At 40.6% G+C, this 21,622-nt stretch overlaps 1 protein-coding gene across 2 annotated transcripts in view; it reads left to right on the forward strand.

The window, feature by feature from the left end:
* SLC38A1 (solute carrier family 38 member 1) overlaps nt 1-20,660 on the forward strand; it is a 70,413-nt gene extending 49,753 nt beyond the window's left edge. Inside the window, exons 6-17 of one of the 2 annotated variants that reach the window (XM_060306712.1) lie at nt 6,073-6,146; nt 7,599-7,691; nt 7,998-8,079; nt 9,060-9,142; nt 10,528-10,586; nt 10,708-10,824; nt 12,073-12,152; nt 15,289-15,389; nt 17,655-17,773; nt 18,283-18,424; nt 18,527-18,624; nt 19,139-20,559. In XM_060306712.1, coding sequence (XP_060162695.1) covers nt 6,073-6,146; nt 7,599-7,691; nt 7,998-8,079; nt 9,060-9,142; nt 10,528-10,586; nt 10,708-10,824; nt 12,073-12,152; nt 15,289-15,389; nt 17,655-17,773; nt 18,283-18,424; nt 18,527-18,624; nt 19,139-19,147 — 1,057 coding nt within the window. In that variant the 3' untranslated portion in view covers nt 19,148-20,559. Of the gene's footprint in view, nt 1-6,072; nt 6,147-7,598; nt 7,692-7,997; nt 8,080-9,059; nt 9,143-10,527; nt 10,587-10,707; nt 10,825-12,072; nt 12,153-15,288; nt 15,390-17,654; nt 17,774-18,282; nt 18,425-18,526; nt 18,625-19,138 lie in introns of both variants that reach the window. The other variant, XM_060306711.1, reaches the window with a different exon arrangement.
* Nucleotides 20,661-21,622: the final 962 nt, after the last annotated feature.

Here is a 21,622-nt window from a genome sequence, read left to right on the forward strand (position 1 = left end):
CGAGCCCTGGTCCGGGAAGATCCCACATGCCGTGGAGCAACTAAGCCCGTGGACCACAACTACTGAGCCTGCACTCTAGAGCCTGTGAGCCACAACTACTGAAGCCCGTGCACCTAGAGCACATGCTCTACAACAGGAGAAGCCACTGCAGTGAGAAGCCCTCACACCGCAACGAAGAGTAGCCTCCACTCACTGCAACTAGAGAAAGCCCGCACGCAGCAATGAAGACCCAAACTCATCCAAAAACAAATAAATAATTTTTTTAAAAAAGCATATGAATTAAAAAAGAAAAATCACGGAGTATTGCCAGAGGACTGGAAATGGGCCAATTTCATCCCAGCTTTCAAAAGTAGTAAAAAGTGTATCCCAAACATTATTCTAGAGCAGATTATTAAATAGCTTATTTACATGCAATTACTGCAGAAAATACTGCTCCCTGGGGGCAAATAAGGTTTTCCTAAATAGTCGTGCTAACCTAACTTCATCTTTTGAGATAAGAGTGAACTGGTATAATAAGAACCTGCTGTATAAATAATTTAATTAAAGTTAAAAATTCAATAAAAATAAATTCTTTTTCAGAAAAAAAAAGAAAGAGTGAACTGGTAGGTCACCAAACCGGCTTAAGCAGAGTGTACCTTGATTTTAGCAAGATATTTGGCATCTCACGTGGCTTACAGATGAGATTCTAATCTTTGTAAATTCACTTATACTTAGCCAAGAGTCCGCTATGTGCTGTGTTTGGTATTGGAAGCAAACAGGTAAGTAGGACAGGCCATGACTGTGAATTAAACCATCGTGGCCTGTCCTACAGTCTAGTGGTGAAGAAACATAATAAAGCAATAGAACAAAAAGATACCTCTGGCTGCTGGATGGAGGATGGATCAGAGGGGTCAAGAAAAGGGAAACAGGTTATCACAGTTGCCCAGAAATTAAAGATGACAGTGGCTTGGATTAGAGTAGTGGCTGTGGAGATGGGAAAAAAAAGAAGCGTATGGATTTGGGATATATTTTAGAGGCGGAAATGATAGGACATTTGCCGGTGAATTAGAGATGAGCGATGAGTGAGTAGATGAGAAGTCAGGGATGACCTCCAGGTGTCTGGCTGGAGCAGTTGGCCGGACAGTGGGCCATTTTCCAGATGGGCTTGTTCCGTTCAGAAAGAACCAGTGACTTGGATGAAGGCAGACTCAAGATAGGAAGCTGGATGAGGTAGTTGATACGTAAGTAAAAAGGATAACAATTTTAAAAATATCACAAGACTGGAAAGATAAAAGGTAATGAAAATAAGTGCAGAGCCTTATACTTGGCTTAAAAAAAAAAAAAGAAGTGCACAGGATGGAACCAGGAAGACTGGCCTAACAGCAGTTCCCCCAGAAGCTCAACAAGAATGAAAAGTGTGACTTGCTTCCATAAAAATGAAAACCAAAATAGTTTGCCTTAAAAGAAGCAGGATGAATCCTGGGCATATACCCAGAGAAAACCATAATTCAAAAAGACACATGCAGGACTTCCCTGGTGGCGCAGTGGTTGAGAGTCCGCCTGCTGATGCAGGGGACGCAGGTTCGTGCCCCGGTCCGGGAAGATCCCACATGCCACAGAGCGGCTGGGCCCGTGAGCCATGGCCGCTGAGCCTGCGCGTCCGGAGCCTGTGTTCCTCAATGGGAGAGGCCACAACAGTGAGAGGCCCACATACCGCAAAAAAAAAAAAAAAAAAAAGACACATGCACCCCAGTGTTCACTGCAGCACTATTTACAGTAGCCAGGTCATGGAAGCAACCTAAATGCCCATCAACAGACGAATGGATAAAGAAGATATGATACATATATACAATGGAATATTACTCAGCCATAAAAAGGAACGAAATTGGGTCATTTGTAGAGACGTGGATGGACATAGAGGCTATCATACAGAGTGAAATAAGTCAGAAAGAGAAAAATAAATATCGTATATTAACGCATATATGTGGAATCTAGAAAAACGGTACAGATGAACCAGTTCGCAAGGCAGAAATAGAGACACAGATGTAGAGAACAAACATATGGACACCAAGTGGGGAAAGCAGGGGTAGGGGAGTGGGGTGGAATAAATTGGGAGATTGGGATTGACATATATACACTAATATGTATAAAATAGAAAACTAATAACTAATAGATAACTAACCTGCTGTATAAAAAAATTAAAGCAAAAAAAAAAAGACATACAGATGGCCAAGAGGCACATGAAAAGATGCTCAACATTACTAATAAAAAGAATAAAAAAAAAAAGCAGGATGTCCAACTCAAATTAGTAATCTTACTGTGCTTTGCACGGTCTGGATCAAAACTAATGTGAGAGCATCCTGCTTTTCTAGGCTCACAGCCGTTAAAAAGGATGGATGAGAAACTGGACCACGACTGAGCTGTAAACAGCTGAACACTCCATCACAGGATGAAGAGCTGAAAGTACTGGAGAAGTTAAAGTCAAAGAGCACCATCTTAAAATGAGCACCGTCAGATGGACCTTTAGGTGGAGGAGGGGCTAGATTTCAAGTAGATTCAAGTAGGTCCAGAGGGTAAAATAAGGACCCAAGATAAACATAGCAGCAGAAGTTTCAGCTCAGCCTCAGTTCCAGTGCACAGCACTTTCCAGAAGCAGGGTGGGTTGCATATGTGTCCCCTGACAGAAGACTTTGCAGACCTGGATGCCTAAGTGTGGGCACAGAGCATAGAGGTTTCCCATCCTGCCTGAAAAGCTGGGCAGGGTAGTCTCTGAAGGTCTCTCCCCAGTCCAGGAGTCTAGAATTCTGTTTCCTAACCAGCCTCTTTCTTCTCGGGACACAAAATCTACTGGAATGTCCCTGCACCACGTTTTTCAAAGTATCGCTGACACATGAGGGTTCTCAAAATCCCTGAACACGTTCTTCGCGAGACTGACTCTCCCGCCACTGCTTCCCCAGGGCCCGTGTTCAGTCATATGTTCTAGGTCCCCTTCTCTTCAAGGCTGAACATCAGTCTGAACTATTAATACCTTGACGACTCAGTTGCCTGTTGTTGAGGTTTGGTTCCCATTGAAACATGCCTTTTTCAGCGAGCAGCTTTTGCCCCAACCATATGGAAACTTTTGGTCAATGGTTAGCTGTGTGAAAGCTTACATGATACCCAGATGAAATGAAAAAAAATGAATCACTTCTGTTCCTCTTAGCACAGGAATACCAGCTTATGTTTCTCCTCCAGGAAACCAAACTATATGTACAAATATTTACGTGTGTAAATAGGGGCACAGTCATGCTCAAGATAGAAGAAATGTTCAAATAAGTCCTTAGTCTCACGAGTCATTCTCCCTGCTCTTTCTTTCAGATGTCAGCTCCTACTGGATCCTCTTAAACTATTCTAGGATCTGTGATAACCAATTCAATATTTTATTGCTTCTTTCCAAGAATCTAAATAGGGAGATATACTTTTCTAAATTTTAATTCCATTAATGCTAGATTCTGTTATAGGCTAAAGCAGTGATAGAATTTTACATACAGAAGTTGCCTTTTAGTGACCTGATAGAAAAAGGTTTTTGCTTTATATTAGTTTTCAGTCTTGGAAGGGAAGGTCTATATGTTGGGAGGGATGGAGAAAAGGATCTCCAGGGATTGGCTGTCAGACTTACTATGGGTCGTTTGGCCGGGGGTGCGGTGTGATGTCTCTCAGACATGAGAGCAAGGGGCTTGTCGTCGCTGTGGAAGGATCTCATTCTGCTGCTGTTAAGTTTGGGGAAGAAGATAGGTGAGCTCCCTGCTAAAATCTTCCCTGATCAACACTTTTCTCCCACTTGGAAAAGAAAAAGAGGTGAAACGAGTTTATGAAGAAATCCTTTCTCTTTTGCCGAAGGCCACAGGCCAGCTGAGCATATCTACAGAGAAGTCCACCCAAAAGAATGGCTCAGAGCCGCTATGTGCAAGAACATGTGGTCCCAGGGCTACCAGCTGGGGGAACAGATGTTTCCGTAGAATGAATGTTTCTTTTGCTACTGAGGACCCAGTTCTCCCTGGCTGAGGGCCTTTGGTTACCCATTAGGTAGATGTTAGTAATTATCCCTCCTACAATGTACATATTTCGAAAGGTCATACTCTTTACTCATTAGCCTGGGGCCCAGTGGTAATATGTCCTCTCCTCCCCAGGTCAGTCCCAGGAGAGTCAATTCAACAGAGGACAGGGTCACTTCAGAAGAGCCCATGGCTAATCCTCAAATTGCATCCATTCTATCCCCAGTTGGTAGCCCAGGATCTTCTGTGCCACAGAAATCCCCTGTGGCCCGTCACAGGCTCTTGTGGAAGTTGCCACTTAGGGTTCAGTATCAACATGAGTGAACTCTGAGTGAAACTCAAGGCTTGCTTCCTTAATATAAATATTATCTTATAAGATGAAGGAGAAATCATACCACAGATGTGTCCTGTCTCTTACTCTCCGGCAGAGCATAGCAAATCATGTTCTATTACAGATCTCAAAACTGCTGGATTGCTTAATAAATGCTTGCTCTCAGTTTTTCGTGTCCCTTAACCAGAATAGGTAATAAGGGACTTACCCTCTTATTCACCCTCTTACTCAGGGATCTGAGTCAATATATGTCCGAATGTACTTCTTTACAATCATATCTTAACCTAAATTCCCCTTTATTAGCCGGTCAGTTGGACTTTCACCTGAAGTGTTAGATTTTCCATTCTTCCTCCCATAGATTTTCCATTCTTTCTCCCAGTGTTTGTTTTACTTCTGCCGAGCCCTGTCACTCTTTTATGGTTTCTGGCCAGTGTCTGGCAGTCCGTCTGCTCTGCCCTTGGCTGTCTGTACTCCCCCGTTTATTTCCGCATGGTTGAAACAGAGGAGAAACAAAATGCCACGAGACAAGAGAAAGCTAAGAAGCAGTGTTTCTGCCTGGGGCAAGGGAAGGTACCTGAGGAGGTGACATCTGAGCAGTGGTTCAGCAGGTGTGCGGAGTGGGGGAAGGGCTGGGAAGAGGCCCACGCAGAGAGAATTGCACAAGACGCCAAGCACCGCTCAGCAGTACTTGCTAGAAAAAGAATTGCCTTAATTACTCAAACATGGAATCAGTTGCAGTAATGCATTGTTCCTGGGACATATTTCCCTACATCAGGAAGTGAGCGGTCTTATCTAGGGGGCTGGAATTTAGTTCTTTAAATAAATAAGCTTTATTTGCAATTCTTAGGTCTGTTTTAACCAAACGATTCAGAAATAATCTATGCCATCTCCCACATCATTCTAACTGTGCTTTTTCTCGAGGAAGGTTTGATAATGAGCCAGATGTACTAAAACAAAAACATGAGTTTGTCGTTCAACAAAGTCTTGTCATTCTGCTTGGTTGTCAAACTTTTCCCATCCGTTAAGAGAGGGAAACTTATTATTATTTTAAGAGGAACCAGGTGCAAAAAAAAGTGAATTATCTCAGTGGTCTAATGTATAGATTCAAAGATAGCCATAAAGTAATTAGGTGAAAAGAACCTAGACACTGTTTGGCCTTCTGTTATAGGCGAGGGATGGGAGACATCAAGCAAGGTGCCCACAGTCACGTGATCCTGGACCTAAGGGTCACTGAAAGCCTTTCCCTCAACATCCCCACTCACCCCACTCCCACCCTCACGCCCCTCTCTCACACTTCCTCACGGGGGTGTCACAGCAAGTGCACCATAGACCACAAAAGCTTTCTTTCACAATGTTGTTTTAAAGTGGCCTCAACTGAAATGATCCCAGAAAGCTATTTCTGTTTACGCTTAGGATTACAAAGCATTTGAATTCTTGGAGTTACATTCTAATGAGCAGTTCTTTACTTGGTAGAACGTTTTTATTGAGGATGTTAAGGAGGGTGTGACTAATAGGTTCCAGTATCTGGATCCTGTCAATGAATAGCGTTAACCATATAACATCTAAATCAGCCTTGGCCTTTCTGTTGGTTTGGCCAAAAAGTTTATTCGGGTTTTTCCGTAACGTGGTACGCAAAACCTGAACGAACTTTTTGGCCAACCCAATGCAATGTGAGGTCAGGGTCTGTGTTCTTTACGGTTATCACAAGACTTATTTTCTTTGCTTTAGGATACTTCTGACTTCAGTAACACTGCTGTCTATATATTCAATCAACCTTCTGTTGATCTGTTCAAAGGAAACAGGTAAGCTGATAGCACGTCTAGTTTTGTGAAGCCAGGGTAACTGATTCTCATGGTGATACTGTGAACAAATGATACTCTCCCTGTTCAGCAACTTGATTATTAAAGAAAAACAGTACTTTGACCTGTCGTCACTGGAAGACCTGTAGAGGAATTTACCTAGAGGAGTGGATAGAGCAACATATAAGTTAACTTGTTATGAGCAATGAGCAAATAACATTGCCATTTAAAGAGAACCCTCAGTTATACCTGCTTTTCTAGTTTAAGATGACTTCATTTTAAAGGCCTCGGCTTTTTCCTTAGGTCTTTATAAAATCAGACCAAGGATCCCATGTTTTTATATGATAGCCTCCAAGGTTTCAAAAGTAAACAGAGCTTTCATTCCCTTTCGTGCATATTCCAAGGAGAAAACGTGATTCCCAATGCAATGTGGGAGTGAGTGTGCTGTGAAAAGACTTCAGGTTCTCTGGGCAGTGTAATACCTGAAGTGTTTATTTTCTGTTCCTGGGACACTGGATTATGTGTGTAATACTTTGACTTTTACTTTAGCTAAAACCACATTGGCCGACTATTACTGTAGATAGATGACTCCATTTAACTGGAACATTTTCTAATAAACTGCAGATCTAACCATTGTCTAGTTTAAACACCAGTCTTATGAGAGAATAAACAAAAGTTTAATTGTAGTCTGACTCATATTGCTTCCTGTGAACCTTTTGAAAAACGCGAGCTGAACTGTTACAAAGAAGTATAAACCCATTTTCTTAAATGAATGGTTTAACATTGTAGTATTTATTGAGATGAGCCGGTTGACCACTTTAGAATTTTTCCATGGCCAAATTATTCTCTTGACAGAGTTATCTGCTTCCCTCTTTTGTGAGTTGCAAATCCCTGAACTAAATTTTATCAAAGGTCAGAATTCTGATGTCGTGGTTATTACATTTTCTAAGCTTGTTACTGTATTTAGGACCCATGAGGCATTGTTGGAATATTACTAAGATAATTCCTTGTTAGCCTAATCAGTTCAGGTAATTCATTCAAAAGGAACTTTTCTTCCCAAGCATCAGGATTTTTATTTTTAAATCAAATTTTTATTTTAATGATACACACCAGACCTGAGGATAAGATCAGAGTGGGAACTCCCCCCCAGTAAAGCAGGGAGACTTTTGAGACAGGAAAACAAATAAGTCTTATGGCCTCATCGTTTATTTGCAGTGCTTTTGTAGCCAACCTGAAAAAGAAAAAATCGTGGTCATGTCTGACATTCAAAAATGTCAAGGGGTTGTTTTGTAATGAGAATGCCTTAACCCTTGCAAAGCCAAGAAGGCTATTTGTGTGATTTTTGATAAAGACACAATAACTTGGGGAATCGTCAATAGAATGATGAAATCTTGGCTATTTCTAACATAGGGAACTCTGTCATTTCTTCTGTTCTCAACTGTGGTTTTTAAACAGGCTGCATGGTTTACGAAAAGCTGGGAGAACAGGTCTTTGGCACCACAGGGAAACTTGTCATCTTTGGGGCCACCTCCCTACAGAACACTGGAGGTAAAAACATCGTGTTTTTCTATACATTAATGTTGTGAACATTATTATTTCTTTCTAATCCCGGTGGTTGGGTGGCCACATGAATTTTAACATAATTCAAGCAGTATCATTCTCATTGCTAAAATGGCGCTTGGAAAGTCCAGCAGGCACAGTAGTCGCTTAACAACCAAGGACACTGGGACAGTGTCTACAGCTGTCTTTGTGTCTTATTGAAGGTTAGTCTAGGAACAGGCTGGTGACCTTTTATATAGCTTGCAACGTGAGCCTCAGTATCCTCTTTCTAAAAATGTTCTCATTTTCCTCTAGCAATGCTGAGCTACCTCTTCATAGTAAAAAATGAACTACCCTCTGCCATAAAGTTTCTAATGGGAAAGGAAGAGACATTTTCGTAAGTTATAGACCGTTGTTTGCGAGATAATTAAAATGCTTTTAATTGAAATGTGGGCTAACCAACGTTTTTGTTTTATGACGACTGCAGAAACAAAGATTTCCCTAGGCTGTTTTTTCTTGGTTTGTTGTTTCTGGGGGTATATAAATGAAGGAAGCAGGCAGAGCCATTTGAACCTGAGCATTTAAAAGGTAGATTCATCGGTCATGCTGTAAACGCTAGGTGCTGCAATTTCCCAAGAGCTTGAAATCTACATCCAGTTTCTATGAAATAGAACAGATGTGGAGTATTTTTGACACAGAAGTGGAACAAGCAAGATTGAGACCCGAGTCTCTTCCTTAAAGAAGGGACAGAGCATTTGGGGAGCAGAACTGACGTGAGCCAGCCTCATTAAAGATGCAGCTAACCTTGGAAAATGTTGCAGCTGCGTTTAGTGCATGCTGTGTTTTGACTACCTCTTGTTTAACAGTTCTTGTCAGTCTTAGTTTCTCTGTTTTCTTTCAAGGGAGAATCGTAGAAACCAGAGTTCCTAGTGTTCTTTCATCAGGATTCAAGGTCAAATACAAGGGATTAGGGAGAAAGCAATGGCTACCTGTGGTGACTTGTTTTGCGGTGATATTAGCCAAGCAAAACAGAAAGGAACTTTCTCTTTAAATAATTGAGAAGAGAAGTTGTAATCTGACAGAACGTAATGTGTGCATCAGCTTTGAAACGATGTAAATAATTCAGAGGAAAGGCATGCTTAGCCAGTGGGAGTGAGGGGGGAGGCAGTATCTCTTCTGCTGCTGCCTGGGGAGAGAGATGATAGTAAGTGACTAGTGGTTGGGTCAAAGTGGTTGGATAAAACCTGAATAATGATAAAAGCTAATGGTAAACATTAGTAATAGTTAACAAAGTTTAAATACTGTGAAATTTTATGTGTGAGGAAAGAAAAGTCACTTTCTAAGAAAATGTGACCTAACTGCTTACATGCCTTTCAGAGCCTGGTACGTGGATGGCCGCCTTCTGGTGGTGGTAGTTACCTTTGGCATAATTCTCCCTCTGTGTCTCTTGAAGAACTTAGGTAAGAGCTTGCTTTTCTCATAGTCTCTGCAATACCCAGGTGAATCAGAAACCTAATAAAAACGAACAACTTTGCCCTCTGCTTTCACTTGTGGGGTAAAGATTAAATGAGTGATAAATTACAAGTATTAATCAGGCTTGACTTTAACATGGGATAAAAACACTGGTTGGTATGTGACTTCCTAAGCAATCCCTCTACTAAGCTGTGGAGGGAAGAAGAGAGGTCCTGGGACCAGCAACAGACAGTGCTCTGTCCAAAAGCACAAAGTCCAGGAAATGGAATTCTCCTCATACAAGGTCTTACATACTCTGATTATTTAGATGAGCAGAATTTCACATCTGATATCAAGACAGAAAGTTGCTTATATTTTTACCCCAAAGTATTATGAATCACTCTTAAAATTATCAGAGTCTAACCGGTCTCAATTATTTGCTTCATTGAAGGGAGAGAGAGAAGCAAAAAGTCAAAAGTGGTAGATAATCACTAAGTCATATCCATTTGGTTTTGACATTTTTGTGTGTGTGTATTTGGAGACCAGGGTCCCTGATGTTATGGACATTTCGTGTGTGGAATAATGCAGCCAGACTGCCGTCCAGTCCAAAGCCTCTGAAATGCATTTCCTTTAATTCTGGGCTCATTCAAGGCAGACATTTAACGTTCTTCCCAAAGTGATTGCTAACCATAATTGTTTGTTTTGTATGAAAAATACCAAGCCTCTGTAGCTGTTCTGTGAGACCTATAAGTAGATTTTTTTTTAAGCTACTTAATTATCTGGTTTCTGAGTCTGTGTTTAAGCTTTTCTGTGTATATACATGTAGCTCTTTTCAGTGCTAGTGGAGAAGGGCTCTTCTCCCCCAGGGGTGAGAATAGTGCAGCCCCCAGAGACCACTGAACTCTGCCTTTCTGGAGGTTATGGTGCTTGGAGATCTCCCAGGCATTCCAAGGGGAGCAAGGTGGAGATCCTCAGGTGTTCAGTTTCTCCCTAGAAAGCACTTCCTCTCCTCTGCGTATATTCAGTGTTTATACAGTATGTGCATAATCAAGAATTATTGAATGGATCAAGGAGTAAAGGGGATTTGGCCATAGGGATCCATCCGAGTACAGCAACAGAGACCTATGGCCAAATTTGGGAAGGTCTTTTCCCCTGGATCCTGGGAATCTGTGTTCTCTATCTAGTGTGTCAGGAAGAACTGGAATCAAAACACAATGCTATAATGTTTTAATTTCAAGTCACCATTTTTGCCAAGTAAGGTAGCACTATCAAATAATCTTGTATTAATACTAGCATGTATGAATACTATTGGAACCCCAGACTATGCTTGAAAGAATGCATTGAAAGAGGTGATGGATGAAATCATAATAATTCTTTAAACTTTTTTTTTTAGGCTATCTTGGCTATACTAGTGGATTTTCCTTGAGCTGTATGGTTTTTTTCCTAATTGTGGTAAGTGCTGATTGAAATGGTTGGCTTGGTTTTGCTGTAGTATGATGCTATGTAATAATTATGCATTATTTGGCTTTATGTGATAACGTCTGATTGTTTCTCCTTTATTTTTTAATACTAGGTTATATACAAGAAATTTCAAATTCCCTGCATTGTTTCAGAGCTAAATTCAACAATAAGTGCTAATTCAACAAATGCTGGCATGTGTACGCCAAAATATGTTACCTTCAATTCAAAGGTAAGTTTCTTATCCTTTAAATATAAAAACGAGTGTTTCTGCTAAGGGCATTTGTATTTCTCAGACTTCTTTTGATTAAACTGTCTTTGATGTGTTTGTTCTCAAAAGAACACTGTATCACTGCTTCCAACTGCCACAATCCATTTAGGGACCTTGGAGAAATATACAAATTGTATATTTCATCCTCCCTTTTACCCAGTTTATGTGTAGGACAGCCTTAAGTATTCCCTGTGAAAACCTCTTTCTGGATAATTGTCTCAGCTCTGTTATTCCTTGTGGATCTTTAAAAACAGATTAATAACTAACATCCTTAGCCCACTGCTTCTTATCTTGTGGTGACAGAAAGGAACACCTCAGACTTCCCCAGCAAGTACAGTTGAAATACAGACGCCACCACAAATTGGCACTTAAGGAACGTTCATACGACATATTGGGAAATGATGGACTATGGAACCAGTCAGGCTTGGATTTGAATCCTCAGGCAAATTATCAACCCCATTTGTAAAATAACTATTCTATTCTGTATCTTACAGGGTTTTGTTAGAATGTGCCTGGTACAGTGCTTAGGCAAAATTAGAGCATGAGAAATGTTACTTTTCCCTCCTTCTCTGCCAACTTCTTTTTGCATAAGAAGTTACTATATTGAATTTGGGAGTTTTAAAAAACCTTATCTAAGAAAACGGATTTAGCTCGTTCTCTCTCTCTCGCTGTCTTTTAACTCTCAAGGATACAGCCAAAGCAGTGAAGTGATTTTCTTTTTAGAAAGTAACTTTCTTTTTACATGCCATATTTAAGTCTGATTGATGCGCCCGGTATAGTGCAAAGAGCAGTAAAACGGAGGTGGAAGTTCTGGGCGTGTTGCCTAGCCTGTCTTGGAGGGAGTCAGGAGAACAGCACTGGTCTGCCTCAGGGTTGCTGTGGGGATTCAGTGAAATAATGTAGGAAAGTGCTATGTAACCGGCTAGCGCCACATAAGTACGGGGTGACGCAGTGCCTGGAGGTTGTAAAATACACTGTGGGTGAGCCCAGCTCTAGAACCCCTGTCTGCCAAGTGCCTAACGTCTCAAGCTAGATAAGCTCTCTTAGAGAAGCTGCTCCTATTTCGATACCAAAGCTCTCCTAATAACCAAATAATCCAGGGATTCTGAAGGGCTGTCAGATGAAAAGACGGCTCAGAAATACTGGAGCTGTACAGTTTTTATGGTAAAAATGCCTTTCCGTAACATTTATATTTTTTCTTTCAAATAGACCGTGTACGCTTTACCAACAATTGCGTTCGCATTTGTCTGCCACCCGTCTGTCCTGCCAATTTACAGCGAGCTTAAAGAGTAAGAGATGTGTTTAATTTTTTTGCAAACTGAATCATTTTAGGGCCCCTCATTAATAGGCAAGTACTGTATTTAAAGTAAATGGACTCATATGATGAAGCCCCGCTGACTCATCACCCAGCTTCAACATTTACTTTCTGCCATTCTCAAGCAAGAAAAATCACAAACCTGCAGTATATTTTGGCCATAAATGTATAAAGCGGCTTACTCTGTGGGCTTTTTCTTGTTGATTTGGTTTTTCAAATTCTGTATTACTCAAGAGAGTTCAAGTATTTGTGTTGCTTTATGTTACTTATGATTATTTTGCAAGTGGATAATAATAATCTTCATACCCATCTGTGAGCCACTAAATACACTGCATCTGATTTGCCTTTTGGTTGACTTGGAAAAGGCTGGTAAATCAGGCAGGAAGAAATTAATGTTAAGACCACAAACTGGACAAAAGAATATTGTTGTTCATTTCAAACGACTACAGTGATTATATGGATTTGTTTTTGATTACTGTTAGAGAAAACGAAAGCCCTGCTTAGAAATTCCCTCATGGGTTCTCTTTTTAGCCTATTGTTATCAGACTTTCCACATAAAAATAGTCATCATGGCATAGTGTCTTTTTTTGAGGTAACTGGTTTACAACTTATATAGGTTTCATGTGTACAAACTAATATTTCTCCTTCTGTATACATTACATCCGGCTCACCACCAAAAATTTAGTTTCCATCCATCACCATAGAGTTGATCCCCTTTATGCATTTTGTCCTCCCCCAGCCCCTTCCCCTCTGGTAACCACTACTCTATTCTCTGTAGCTACCTCCTTGGTTAGTTTTATTCCTAGGTATTTTATTCTTTTTGTTGCAACTGTAAATGGATTGTTTTCTTAATTTCTCTTTCTGCTAGCTCATCTTTAGCATACAGAAACGTGGCAGATTTTTGTATGTTGACTTTGTACCCTGCAACTTTACTGTACTTGTTTATTATTTCTAATAGTTTTTTGGTGGAGTCTCCAGGGTTTTCAATATATAAAATCGTGTCACCTGCAAATAGGGACAGCTTTCCAATTTGGATGCCTTTTATTTCGTTTTCTTCCCTAATTGCTCTGGCTAGGACTTTCGATACTAGGTTGAATAAGAGTGGTGAGAGTGGGCACACTTGTCCTCTTCCTCATTTTAGAGAGATAACTTCCAGTTTTTCATCATTGAGAATGATGTTAGCTGTGGGTTTGTCATATATGGCCTTTATTATGTTGAGGTAGGTTCCTTCTGTACCCACTTCATTGAGTTTTTATCGTTAAGTGGGTATTTTGTTAATGTGGCATATATATCACATTGATTGATTTGAGAATGTTGAACTATCCTTGCATCCCTGGAATAAATTCCACTTGATCACAGTGTATGATCCTTTTGATGTATTGTTGTATTCAGTCTGCTAGTATTTTGTTGAGGATTTTTTGCATCTATGTTCATCAGAGATATTGGCCAGCAATTTTTTTGTGTGTTTTGGTATAAGAAATCAACGAAACTATTTCTCAGACATTGTGTGTTTTGGTATCATGGTGATGTTGACCTCATAAAATGTTAGGAGGCATTCCCTCCTCTTCAAAATTTTGGAAGAGTTTGAGAAGGATAGGTATTAAATCTTCTTTAAATGTTTGGTAGACTTCACCTGGGAAGCCCTCTGGTCCTGGAGACTTGTTTTTTGGGAGGTTTTTGATTACTGTTTCAATCTCTGTACTAGTGCTCAGTCTATTCAGATTTTCTATTTCTTTATGACTCAATCTTGGAAGGTTATATGATTCTAAGCATTGGTCCATTTCTTCTAGGTTGCCCAATTTGTTGGCATATAGCTTTCATAATATTCTCTTGTAATCCTTTGTATTTCTGTGGTATCCATTGTTATTTATCCTCTTTTGTTTCTGATTTTATTTATCAGGGCCTTCTGTCTTTTTTTCTTAGTGAGTCTAGCTAAAGGCTTGTCATTTTTCTTTATCTTTTCAAAGAATCGGCTCTTAGTTTCATCGATCTTTTCTATTGTCTTTTTAGTTTCTATTTCATTTATTTCCACTCTGATCTTTGTTTCCTTCCTTTGGACTTTGTTTGTTCTTCTTTTTCTAGTTCCTCTAGGTGTCAGGTTAGATTGTTTATTTGAGATTTTTCTTGTTTCTTGAAGTAGGCATCATGGTATAGTCTTAAACTCAGAAAGATATACACTATAGCTATCTGTTTCCATTTTGAAACAAAAATAAAGATGATGTTATTTAGCATTGAATTCACTCATTAGTCTTCCTCTTTCATATTTAATTGATATATGAGTAAACTTTGAAGTATCGGTATTTACATCTACCTGTCTATGTGTTCATCAGGCTTACTTTATGACCTTATATTTAGGGTGTTTAAATACGTCTTTGGCATCTTTTAAATTTAATAGTTCAGCTTTTAGTTTGTAATTTCCTCACATGGGTACTTCTCAATTTTTCTCGTTTTCCATACTCCCTTTTATGACACACTCAAATGTTGTGACTGTTGGTGGTCGACTGTTGGGTACAAGTCTTGTGGATTAATTGTTTGGGCAGTTAAAGAAACTTAGAGGTTCATGCAAACTCCCAGAGTACACTTGACCTAAGAGAGAAAGAGAGAGCCCTTCATTATCCCAGCTGTGAGCTCTTAGGCACTCATTGCTCTGGAGACAAACAGGCTTCCCTGGGGCTATTCAGTGGGAAAACCGGAACTTAAATAGCAGCTTTAGCAACTGAACACCGAGGTCAAGTTGTAGCTCTGCCCCGAGGTGAGAGAACAGCTTTGGAATCTATTCTGCCTTTTTCCTGTGCATGCTGTGTGTAGAGATAGTATCAAACAAATGTTAAAAAATACTCTTTGCTCTACAGATGAGAACTCGATATTCTTTCAAAAGAATGGGGAAGAACATTCAAGGGATTGTTCATTACCTGGCTGTCTCTCTCCCAATACCCATTTGGTGTAAAAGAAGTTATTATAAACTGGCATATTTGCTGGGGGTAATTTCAGGTGGTCAGGTCAGCCCCAGCCTGATAGAAAGTTAAGTTCTATTCTTCAGTGTTAACACTGGTGCTTACATTCAGTAATGTGGTTTTTAATTTTTCAAATTCCTTTATCTTTGTTTTTAGTCGATCACAGAAAAAGATGCAGATGGTTTCAAATATCTCCTTTTTCGCCATGTTTGTTATGTATTTCTTGACTGCCATTTTTGGCTACTTGACATTCTATGGTAAGTACCTTCTGTCAGTACATAAATATAGGTATTAGTAAGTAAATTAGTAAAAATCGATATCAAAATAACTTTTAATATGATAGCCCAAAAAGCAACAAATCTGTCCATTGACTTGGTGACCTTTTCTTCTACTTAAAGCAAATGGCAGTGGTTCCTTTCCATATTCATGCAGACTGCACAATAGAATAATTACTGAAACAATATACTGTAATTTTTTTCTCCTAATACTGTCCTTAAAAGAAATTGCATTTTATAAGCACGCCACCTTTACTGAGGAAAGTTTAAAACTATAATCAGAGAAGGCTTTCCTAATTGCTGTTGAGAACTGGGTCAGATTCCATTAATAGAAAAGAGAGATTTTGAAAGTGAGAAAGAGTAGAGTGCTACACTCATGACACTCTGCATTAATTAAAAATAAAGCACCTGGGGCTTCCCTGGTGGCGCAGTGGTTGAGAGTCCGCCTGCCGATGCAGGGGACGTGGGCTCGTGCCCCGTTCTGGGAAGATCTCACGTGCCTTGGAGCGGCTGGGCCCGTGAGCCATGGCCGCTGAGCCTGCGCGTCCGGAGCCTGTGCTCCGCGACGGGAGAGGCCACAACGGTGAGAGGCCCGCGTACCGCAAAAATAAATAAATAAATAAAAATAAAGCACCTGATCCTTCAGCTGCAGGTGGAGCCTTGCAACGATTTGAAGCACTGACATAGAAAGTTAAAAGAAATGAAACCTGAAAAAGAACAAGGTTTCATTTGTAACTTTTATTGACCCTGTATGAATAGTTTACCTTCTTTTACTACTTCTTCATCCTCTTCTATTCCAATCATCCTGCAGCTTTATTTAACATCTTTCATTATCATTATAATTTGGGACCTAATATAAATTTAAATACATAAATTTCACATTCTCTACTAAATAATATTTCTTGGGGGCATTTTTTCATAAACACAAATGTCTCAAAACTTAAACACGTTTAGAGATGATCAATTCATCCTGGAGAGGAAGGGAAGCACCAAGTCCTAACCACTGGACCGCCAGGGAATTCCCTTATTAACATTCTCACAAGCGATAGAGAATAGCATTGTCTAGTGAGTCCATAAATACCACATTTAATTTCTGCATAAAGATGGTGTTCTTAAGTTTCCTGCAGAGTTGTAGGGATTAGGGTGGGTAAAGGGAGGGAGAGAGAGAGAGAGAGTGCCTAATGTTAGTTGAATGGTCTCACTGCAACCTTGTTTAAGCTATGATTTTTCTTGGCAAATCCATTTTTTTCCCACATAGAATAGAATACCAAACCCTTTCATACTCTTAGGTCAAAGAAAAAACTCAGCTATTTTTAGACGGTTATGAATTTTGAATCAAGGAAGTTAGAACTAAGGAGATTTTTATTATATCCTAGGGCCCTTTTTCTAAAATTGAGACCCATCTCTGGCCCTGACTAGAATTGGAATTCCACACCCTGAACCTTGAGAAGGGAGGGAAACTATCTTTCGTCAAAGGAGTGAGCATTTTCCAGTTGGAGATAAGATGGCAGAGTAGAAGGACCTTGAGCTCACCTCTTCTCACGAGCATCCCCAAATCACAACTAACTGCTCAAAAGTCATTGATAAAAAAGACACGAGTGAGCATTCTTGCTCTCAGTGGCTGCCATTCTAGCCTTGGTTCTCTTTGAAATGACACTTCCTGAAGTTCAGAGTTGAGAAAAAGTTCAAAGTGGTGTGTAAGCTAAGTACTTTTTTTATGAGGAAAACATACCTGGAAGAGAAGAATGATGAACTTCACCATGGTGAAGTTCCATGGGTACCTCTGCCGCTTGGACATTGAGTTATAAGAGGAGAGTTTGAAAGTGGCCCCGTGGGGCCTGCAGTCCACTTAGCGAGAGCGAGGCTATTCTGTGTTGTTTGATGAGTGACACCAAGTCGGGGAGAATCTAGATGAAGAAGGGCTTTGTGCTTCAACCGTATGGTATTTCTACCCCCAGCTTACTCTTAGGTTTAGTGTAGTGTAAGTTAAGCTCCCCACTTGGTGTAACTTCTTCTAGTGATTACTGTACATTCCTTTTTGCTACAGGTACGTGTGGACAGGTGGTGCCCATCTCACACAGGGGATTTTTCTTTTCAACTTTATAAATTGTGAATAGACACTTCGATACCCAGAACATTGCTTTCCTTGCCCTTTAGTTTACAAATCCTTTGTGGCTCAGAAAACCCGTCATTCCGTGATGTGCCTTTGTCTTGTTTTAACACCCTCTTACGTTTCCCTCGTTTTAGAAAACGTGCATTCGGACCTCCTCCACAAGTATCAGAGTAAAGATGACATTCTCATCCTGACCGTGCGGCTGGCTGTCATTGTCGCTGTCATCCTCACGGTGCCGGTGTTATTTTTCACAGTGAGTAAAAGGCCTCAGTGCAACTTAAGAAAAGCTGAGGTCTCCTTGCAGAGCAAGCCTGCTGCAGGGAACTCTCCTGCATCATTGAAACTGCATCAAGAAAGGATCCCAAAGCTCTTTGCAAAAAAAGTGGGATCAGTGAGTTAGGGTAACCTTCTGATGGAATGAATCTTCGTTCTAATTTATCTGTCCCTCTTCTTTACAGAGAAATGTAGATAGACTGTTTGAATCCCAGTCATCCATGACAGGGGAATATAGAAGAACCGTGAAAGAACACTCAGTCATAGATAAAACAGAAACGATCCCCCTGTTTTATTCGTAAAGAAAAAGACTTCCCATCTTAAGTCAAGCCCCCCTGCTTCCCAAACTGTTAAAGCTGTCTATAAACTCACTAGGTGTGACAAAACATGTCCCAAATGCCTGTGCACCAATCTTTCAGTCACTGCCGAGAAATGTGAAAGGCAGCGTGCTGTGGGCATTACGGAATTTTTTGTTTTCTTTTCCTGCAGGTTCGTTCTTCTTTATTTGAACTGGCTAAGAAAACAAAGTTTAATTTATGTCGTCATGTCTTCGTGACCTTCATACTGCTGGTTATTATCAACTTGTTGGTGATCTTCATACCCTCCATGAAGGATATTTTTGGAGTCGTAGGTACGACTTTCTGACTTTCTGCTTATTCTATTTACAATAGCTGTTTAGAAACCTGAAGGTTCACGATAACAACCTCAAACTTTGTTTTTCCTTATTTTTCAGGAGTTACGTCTGCTAATATGCTTATTTTCATCCTTCCTTCATCTCTTTATTTAAAAATCACAAGTCAAGATGGAGATAAAGGAGCTCAACGAATTTGGGTATGTCTCATGCCAGCCACTCTCATTTTTCTGATTAGTTTTTCACTGAAATATATCAAATACATAGTCCATCTCCACCAACTAATACTACTTTTAGGGATCTCAAAAGTAGGCAGCAGTCCTAGTGTTTGCCCATTTGGGAAATTTAAAATATCAGAATTTTCTCCATTCCCTCAAAATATTTTCAGGTTTTGCTCTTTTGTGCCTTATTTTGCTCTGCGAGGGCAGGGCCAACTGAAAGATTAGACGTTTATCATCCTGTGTCTCTGTAGGGTAATGCCTTGTCTTTAGCAAGACCTGAAGTGGAAAGGGGCTCAAAGATTTTATGCAGTCTGCTGTTTCGGTACAATTCCTAGTCCTGTAACTCCATGCTACAGCCCAGGGAACCTGCAATGCCTTAATTTAAATGGCTGAGTTAGTGTAAAGAGTCTTTTATATGATTTGACAGAAATGCTTTGGAGCAGCAGACCTGGATTCAGAAACTACCTTTCTATATTGGGATTCTTGTTTCCAGGTCTGGTGAAGTTCAAGGGCATCTTGAAGGTGGTGCACTTGGAGACAGTGAGGGAAGCAGGGGTGAAGTGGCTGCTACATGAGTACCTTCTGGAGCACCATTATGTTTGGCTTCGGAGAAGGCTTCTCAGCCGCCCTCCCAGATAGTGTAAGCACTCCAATCCACATGTTACCTGAGTCAACAGACCCGGATGAGAGACATAGGCATGGGGGATCATCGCTGTGCATGGAGGAGAAGCAGCGTTGATGCTGGTAGAGCATCTGCTTCCCCAACAGGATCATCCCTAAAGCCATAAATCCTCAGTCCTTCTAGAGCTGACCAGTGGGGACTTCATGAGGACAGAGAGGAAGAGCAGTCACTCTGGCACAGCAGTAATGTAAACTAAGATTAAGTTTGACAATGATGGAGACCTACTGCCCGTGAATTCTCTGGGCCTCTCCAACCCTGCTCCCGTTTCAAAACTGCTAGGAGGATCTACCAACTAGCATTAGACAAGGGATCCAGTCCATGTGGGGACCCAGTGGGAGTTACACCAGACCGGTGATGGTGAGCCTGTGTGCAACCCTCCCAATGCCACCCTTCACCTTCTCCCCTTCCCTTACCTCTGTCTCCCCATCCAGACTCTAGTCCAGCCCCCCTGGCTCTCATGTTGCTTCATCCTTCTCCCTGAATTTCAGCTCTCATTGGAAACTCTCAAGGCCAAGCAGTTTATAATCTCGAGTTCTCCAGATTCTAGAGTTAGGAACCTGCCCCCTGTGGCCTTCATCAACCCTTGAAATAACTTTGTTTTGGACACCCATTTCCTATGTTCACTCTAGCAAATCTACTTTTCTTTTTGATATCCTTTTAACACTTTTTCAAACAGAAATGTTTGCCTGCCAGCGATAACCTAGGTTGGTTGGTAAAGAGTAATGAAATGACCTGTATGTTTTCTAAGCCCATTCTTTTTTTCGGTTGTCGTCTTAGTCTGAAAGAAGCTGTGAGGATACCGTCAGCTGTAGAACAGATTCACTCTGAGGTGACTGTGAAGTCAAAGGACAGAATGCAGAGGATGGTTCTGATAGCTGGTTTTTCTTAGTTTCCCATCCCTGGAGAATCAGATGCACACAGTTTTAGAAAGATTCTCACAGTTCGGCAATAGTTGTAACAAACTTTGTAACAAACTCCAAATACAGAGGGACTCAGAAAGAGCGGGAAAAGCATATCTGTTTTTTCCCTGGTATGCGTGGGAAATGTTTGCTTCCCTGAAAATAACCGTTGCCTTTCTGTCACTCCAGGCTGCCCTTTTCTTGGGTCTGGGGGTGGTGTTTTCCCTGGTCAGCATTCCCTTGGTTATCTACGACTGGGCCTGCTCATCAGGTGGTGATGAGGGCCACTGAGACCAGATGGAGAAGGAAACGGTCAAGTTACCACTCATCAGCAAGCCCTCATCGCATCCTTTGCAAGTTTACAGAAGCAAACAGAAATTTACAAGATACACAATGGAATAACACTTTGGTAACAAAACAGAGACCTGTTTCTATCATGGTTCATGTCCCTCCAAGATTGGGGATCAATTTTAAGGATTATGGATTTCTTTTGTTCCAAATTGCACGCAATCACATTTTCCAGTACTTTTCCCAATCAGTTATTTTTCACTCTCCTAACTCTGTTTTCTGTGATGTCATCGTCTCTTAGAACTTGGAAGACATGATCATCCGTCATGTTTATTTATTACACATCCAGATTCTGACATAATTTTCCTACTGATGTTCAGCTTATAATATCTGTACCTTTTTAGAAAAGAAAAGAATCTTGAATTGTATATATTTATTTTGCTTTACAGAAAAAAAATGGTTTCGTAAATAATTTGCCTATTTTGGTTAACATAGCACATAGGGATAATCATATGAGAGTCACAGGGCGTGCACCCTTGCTGGACCAGAGGATGCCCAATATTTGAGGCAGCTCTGATCACCTGGCAGCCGAGCTTCTGCAGCCCATGGCCTCGCTGGCACTGCAGCCCACTCTGTGCAGAGATATTCTCTGGCGACTGTTCTCAGCTGGGAAGGGGATGGGAGTGATTCTTACCTTGGTAAACATACTAATCTACACATCTGGGTAATCTAGCAAATGAAGTTTTGTTTCCCCCTTGACAGTTTCTGTCAGAGTTACTCTAAGCTGCGTCAACTTCTATTGGGGAAGACCCATGATACCTTTGTAACAAATTGAGAAGCGAGAGTCCTACAAAAAGATTGTCCAAAATGCCTAAGGAAATATTCCTCGGGTGCAGGTAGCCTTCAGCCCTGCATCGGTATTGTTGAAGGGGGAAAAGCATTTTCTTAAATTACAAACCCAGCAGCTTTTACTCATGTCCACCAGCTTTTTGCACAGAGAATCATGTGTATCTAACCAAGGATGATCTAGGATAAGTAATTCCTGTTTTATATTGGGTACCTTAGGGGGGTCTTTAAAAGACTTGTTTTATATCTATAAATTTAGGTT

Source organism: Globicephala melas, chromosome 10, assembly GCF_963455315.2.
Source record: "Globicephala melas chromosome 10, mGloMel1.2, whole genome shotgun sequence".
NCBI classification, from domain to species: domain Eukaryota; kingdom Metazoa; phylum Chordata; class Mammalia; order Artiodactyla; family Delphinidae; genus Globicephala; species Globicephala melas.